The 5,125-nt window shown below is 67.9% G+C and overlaps 1 protein-coding gene across 1 annotated transcript in view; it reads right to left on the bottom strand.

Moving 5' to 3' along the window:
- CHLNCDRAFT_58424 (hypothetical protein) overlaps window positions 1-5,125 on the bottom strand; it is a gene marked incomplete at its 5' end in the record, with an annotated part of 7,428 nt that continues 2,303 nt past the window's right edge. The window contains 16 exons of the mRNA XM_005845665.1: window positions 1-737; window positions 903-953; window positions 1,071-1,136; window positions 1,270-1,356; window positions 1,601-1,798; window positions 1,957-2,026; window positions 2,183-2,309; window positions 2,349-2,456; window positions 2,488-2,572; window positions 2,750-2,818; window positions 2,995-3,274; window positions 3,449-3,576; window positions 3,768-3,879; window positions 4,099-4,181; window positions 4,461-4,551; window positions 4,796-4,921. Of these exons, the coding sequence (XP_005845727.1) occupies window positions 638-737; window positions 903-953; window positions 1,071-1,136; window positions 1,270-1,356; window positions 1,601-1,798; window positions 1,957-2,026; window positions 2,183-2,309; window positions 2,349-2,456; window positions 2,488-2,572; window positions 2,750-2,818; window positions 2,995-3,274; window positions 3,449-3,576; window positions 3,768-3,879; window positions 4,099-4,181; window positions 4,461-4,551; window positions 4,796-4,921 (1,781 nt within the window). The 3' untranslated portion in view covers window positions 1-637. The remainder of the gene's footprint in view (window positions 738-902; window positions 954-1,070; window positions 1,137-1,269; window positions 1,357-1,600; window positions 1,799-1,956; window positions 2,027-2,182; window positions 2,310-2,348; window positions 2,457-2,487; window positions 2,573-2,749; window positions 2,819-2,994; window positions 3,275-3,448; window positions 3,577-3,767; window positions 3,880-4,098; window positions 4,182-4,460; window positions 4,552-4,795; window positions 4,922-5,125) is intronic.

Genomic DNA, 5,125 nt, shown 5'->3' with positions numbered 1-5,125 from the left:
GTGCTGCAGCTGTTACAGCGAGCGAGTGACAGTGCTGGTGAAGTTATCAACTGAAACGCGAGAGAGAAAGCAGTTGGCAGTATTGGTCGGGGGCACAAGGCGCTGGATGCAAGCGGTGCTTATTCATTGGAAGCGGGTATGGGGAAGGGGAGGTATGTCGGCGGGAGCGGCGAGCGTGGGAATGGAGGCTGAGCCGTGTGATTGATGACATACCAAGCAGGAGCAGGAGCGGCAAAGGAAGGGAAAGGGAAAGGATACGCCTCATATCAAGGGGGGGAGCGGCGCAACACAGTGCTCATGTGTATGCGCATACGCATGCATGCCGCGGCATGCATGCATGGTGGTGGTTTGGAAGCAAAAGTAATGCACCGTTTCAAGGGTGTGGCAGCGAGCGGAAGCAACGAGCAGGGGGACGAACGAGAAGAAGGGAGAAGCAGCATGCTGAAAGGCGGACAGGAGGGCGAGAAACGCAGGAAGGTTGGGGATCTACAGGCAACGCAGGGCAGTCAACCGACTGCGGATCATCAGTGGCGGCGGCACGCGGAGAGGCATGAATCCGCGTGAGAGGCACGCGGAGAGGCATGACGGGTGGCAGGGGCGGGCCGCTTGACGCGGACCCTGCAAGCCTTGGAGCCTCCTAGCTCGAGAAATGGCTGCGCAGCATGCGGCGGGTCTGTGTGCGCATGGGCTGGCACGCCGACTGGCCCTGCAGGCCTCGCGTGGTGTAGCCGCTGGCGCTGCAGCACAGGCAGGAGGCAGGGCGGCAGGTGAGCAACGCCCGCGCAGGCAGCCGGGAGCGTGCATGCCGGGAGCAGCACGCGCCCAGCCCAGGCCAGCCCGCTTCGAGAAACGCCCCCGGGGCCTGTGCGCAGCGGGCCGCTTGGCAGGCAGCAGACGCTCACCAGACTTTGCAGCCCCTCTGGCCCCTCACATCTTGGTAGGTGTTGGCGGCGCTGCAGAGGGCAAGAGGGCCAGACAGGCAGGCGGGCGTGAGGCAGGCACAGCAGGAACAGCATGCTGCGCCCATGCGCGGCTGCCAGCACGGCTGCAGTGCGCCTGCTGCCGCTCACCAGAGTGTGCACAGCCTGGCACCTTCCTTGTTGGAATAAGAGCCCTTGGGGCAGGGCTGCGGCTCCCTGCGCAGGGCAGGCGGCCAAGGAGGAAGTTGCAGTTTTGAGGGGAGGCGTTGTGCTGCGCATGCATCGCCTTTGCGGCAGAGCGACTGCTGGCACTGGCGCTGCCGCTGCCAGCAGCATCCTGCGTGCTCACTTGGTGGCGATGGAGGGGCACTGCCGGCCCAGCGGGCACCCCAGGCACACGCCCATGCCGCTGACATTAGAGAAGGATCCGGGCTTGCTGCAGGCGGGGGGCGGGGGGTGAGGAGGCACGGCAGGCAGATGATGCAGCGGCACACACGCGAAGGAACCCGCTCAGCTGCTGTCCCATAGCAACTCAACCTCACACCGCAACCGAGTCAGCTGCTGTCCCCAACCTGGGCTCTAGCATGTGCCTCGCTGTGCCACCCGGCCGTTAAACCAGCCAGCTGCAGGTCAGCCACGCCGACCCAGCCTCCACCCCAACCCCCGCCCCGTCTGCTCACCAGGGGCTGCACATGCCGCTGCCAGGGGAGGCGTAGTAGCCAGGCAGGCACTTGGTGCACGAGGCAGCCGCGCCGCTCGACCAGGAGCCCGCGCCGCACGTCTTGCACGCCTTGGAGCCCTTGACGTTAGCGTACTGGCCTGCTACACAGATGTCGCACGCTTCCGCCCCCGCAGAGTTGCTGAAGGTGCCAGTGGGGCTGCGGGCGGGAACAGCGAGGCGGGAAGGGGAGGGGAAGACAGAGAGTGGGTGAGTGCATGTGGGGCGCGCGAGGTGCCCAGCGGGGTGCGTTTGGCGGCGGCTCAGCGGCAGGGGCTGCCAAGGACTGCAGGAAAGTAGGGAGGACAGAACACCCACCAGGCGGTGTATGCTGTTGCGCCGGTGGTCCCCACATACGAGCCCTCAGGAGCGGGCACACAGTTCATTTCTGCGGTCGAGTGGGGCGGGGTGGGAACAAGCATGCCACTTGGAGCTCAGTTGGCAGCCACGCCAGCAGCGCCGCCGCACGAGCATGCACGCTCCAGCAGCCAGTCCCCACCAGGCCGCGCAAGCAGCTGCTGCCCGCCCCCGCTGCGCTGCCGACCTGGGCTGGTGGAGTAAGTGCCGAGGGGGCAGGGGTAGCACTGGGTGTTGCCGGTGTCGCTGGTGCTGCTGCCCGCGGGGCACAGCACGCAGGCGGCCTGGCCGGTGCGGTTCTGGTACTGGTTGGCCTGCAGGCGGCGGCAGGCGGCGGCAGCAGGGAGAGGCACGGGTCGCGTGGCGAACTCCGCTTGAAGCACAAAGGCGCGTGCACCTCCCCGCTGCTGCACCACCCCTGGGCGTGCGAAGAAGAACACGAAGAAGTAGAAGAGGAAAGTCTGCCGCCAGCAGGAGGGGGGAGGGGCGCACCGGGCAGCGGCTGCAGGATCCCGACAAGGCAGGCAGCGCCAGGTTGGTGCCGTTGGCCTCATCAGGCATGAACCAGCCCGCAGAGCTACAAACAGGCAGGCAGCAGGGGGGCCAGGAGCGGCGGCGGGGTCGGGCGCCGTCGGCAGCTGCACGCTCTGCTGCACCGGCGGCCGGTCGAGGCGTGGGGCAGGGGCTGCCGGTGTGGTGACAGTTAACGGAAGAGGAAAAGGGAAAGCAGCGCTGCCCAGCCGGCGCCGCTCACCAGGGCGAGCAGCCGCGGTGGCTGGTGCCGTGGACCTCCTTGCCCGCGGTGCACACCAGGCAGGTGGAGCTGCAGGCGGCGGCAGGGAGCAGCAGCCACAGCATGACAGCTCAGCACGCAAGGCGCGCGAGGCGGCAGCCCGCATCATCTGGCATGGCCCTGGCACGGCGCAGCCAGCAGGCAGGGCCGGGGCCGGCACACGGCGGCGGCGGTGGTGGTGCCTAGGCGGCAGCAGGCGGCCTCACCTGGTACTGCTGACTGGGCGGTACGTGTTGCCCTCACACGCGGTACACTTATCAAACCCGGGGCTGCCGACGCTCGAGGTCGGCGCCGTGCCGCCCACGCACTGCTGGCAGGCGGCCATGCCGCGGCGCGGGGCATAGGTGTTGGCCACGCAAGGGGAGCAGGCTTCCGGGTTGGGCGGGGTGCGCGTCGCTCCAGACCAGGAGGAGACCTCCCCTTTGTTGCACAGCTCAATCTTGGCGCGGTCATAAGCGGCGACAGTGCGGTTGGACTCCTTCCAGCCTGCGAAAGGAAGGGAAGAAGGCAGCAGGATGATGCCGCGGCACGGCGAGCGTGGCCCGGTGCCTGGGCCGCTGTTCGCACACCCGGCACCCAGGCCCGGCGCTGCCAGCAGATGCCAGCTGGAGGCCGCTACAGCAAGCAGGCCGGCAGCAGGCAGGGCAGGCTGGTGCCCACCGGCGGGGATCTGCTTGCACTCATTATTGATGGCCGACCCCCAGCCGGCCCGGTAGTAGCCGTCCTCGCAGGCTGCGCAGGTGCGGTGCGTGGCGCCGCCCACCACTTTCGAGAAGGTGCCCGGCGGGCTGCACAGGAAAAAGGGGAGGTGAGCAGGCAGGAGGCGTGTACCGCAGGTGAGGTGGCGGCAGTGGTGGCGCTGGGGATGGGCTGCTGTGCCACCCCGATGCAATGCAGCGGCTCGTCCGCGGTCTCCTCCTAGGTCACTCCTTGTCCACTCCCTCCTTGCCTCCTCCCCTCCCCAGCCCTGCCTCCTCACCAGGGGTCGCAGGCTGTGGATCCCGTCTGCCCCGACTGGCTGTCCTCAGTGATTGCCAGGGTGCCGTTAGGGCAGTACCAACACTTCTTCACGCCCACGGCGTCCTGCTCGGCTGCAGCAGCAGGGAAGGGCGGGGGGCGCGGCAGCAGGCAGCAGCGGCAGCAGGGGCGATGTCAGCTCTGGGCCCCGGCAGGAAAACGCCCTGGCCAGGAGGGACTGAGGTCGCGCAGGAAAGCAGCGGGAAGCTAGCTTAGCTGCCCATAGCTGCCCTGGTTGGTTGCGCCCTGCTGGCAGGCTGCCCCACGGTAGTTCAAAAAGAACCAAAACTCACCCAGCCCATAGATGGGAGAGAACTGGTCCAGGGGGCAGGGGGTGCAGCTGGAGGCGTTGACGGGCGAGTAGTGGCCCGGCGGGCTGCAGCAGCACAGCCACCACCAGGGGAGCAGGGCACATCGGCGGCACGACATGAGGAGGGCAGCAGCAGGGCCAACCCCATGTGTGAGGTCAGCATGCGGCCCCACAGCCGCCGTGCCGCGCGCTGGGCTGGCTGCACACATGCCGGCTGGAGGCAGACCCTGCTGCACCCGCAGCTGCAACCGCGACCGCTCTGCTGCCACACACGCCATCATCCTGCCCCGCGAGGCACTAGCAGGCACACCGCAGCACATCAAACGCCCTACAGCCTTGGCGCACCATGGGATGCAGAACTCTTCTGTGGCTGAGTCGCGCTTGGTGCCCGCGGGGCAGCCGTCGCACTCGTCAGTCAACGAGTTGAGCTCGTGGCCTGCAGGCGGGCAGCAGATGATGCAGTGGCGGCGGAGGTGTGTGTCTCTAGAGAGCAGGGCGGCAGGGCTCTCGGCTGGCAGCAGGCGGGGGACACGTGCGGCGGGTCTTTGGGGGGCAGCTGCTAGCAAAGCAAGGCTGCCCCTGCCCCCACACTGCTGCTCCCCACACCGTGTCAGCCCCACTGAAGACGTCCGCCCCACGTGGCCCACAACCTCAGCAGTCATGTCCGGCCAAGCGCTCACCGTCTGGGCACACGGTCACCACAGGCACGGTGCAGTCGTCAGCGCCGGTGTAAGAAGTGAACTCTGGGTCTGGGCAGGCCAGGCAGGCGCTGCCTGCCGCCTGGCCCAGGTACGGCTGGTAGGTGCCTGCGGGCGAGGCAAAGGCAGGGATGGTTTGCGGCAGGCCGACCTGCAAGCTGCCGGTACCATGGTGCCGGCCCCAGTGATGCTGGGCATGGGCTTGCGCCAGCCGCACTGCAGCGTGGCGCTCCCGGTGCCGCCGCTGCAGGCCCGTTAACACGAGTTGGCAGCGGTGCCATGCAAGAGCAGGCGGGCAGGTGCCAGAGCGCT

Source organism: Chlorella variabilis (genome assembly GCF_000147415.1).
Source record: "Chlorella variabilis unplaced genomic scaffold CHLNCscaffold_16, whole genome shotgun sequence".
Lineage (NCBI taxonomy): Eukaryota > Viridiplantae > Chlorophyta > Trebouxiophyceae > Chlorellales > Chlorellaceae > Chlorella > Chlorella variabilis.
Note: the sequence above shows the minus strand (reverse complement) of the source record. Positions and strands in the feature narration are given on the sequence as shown.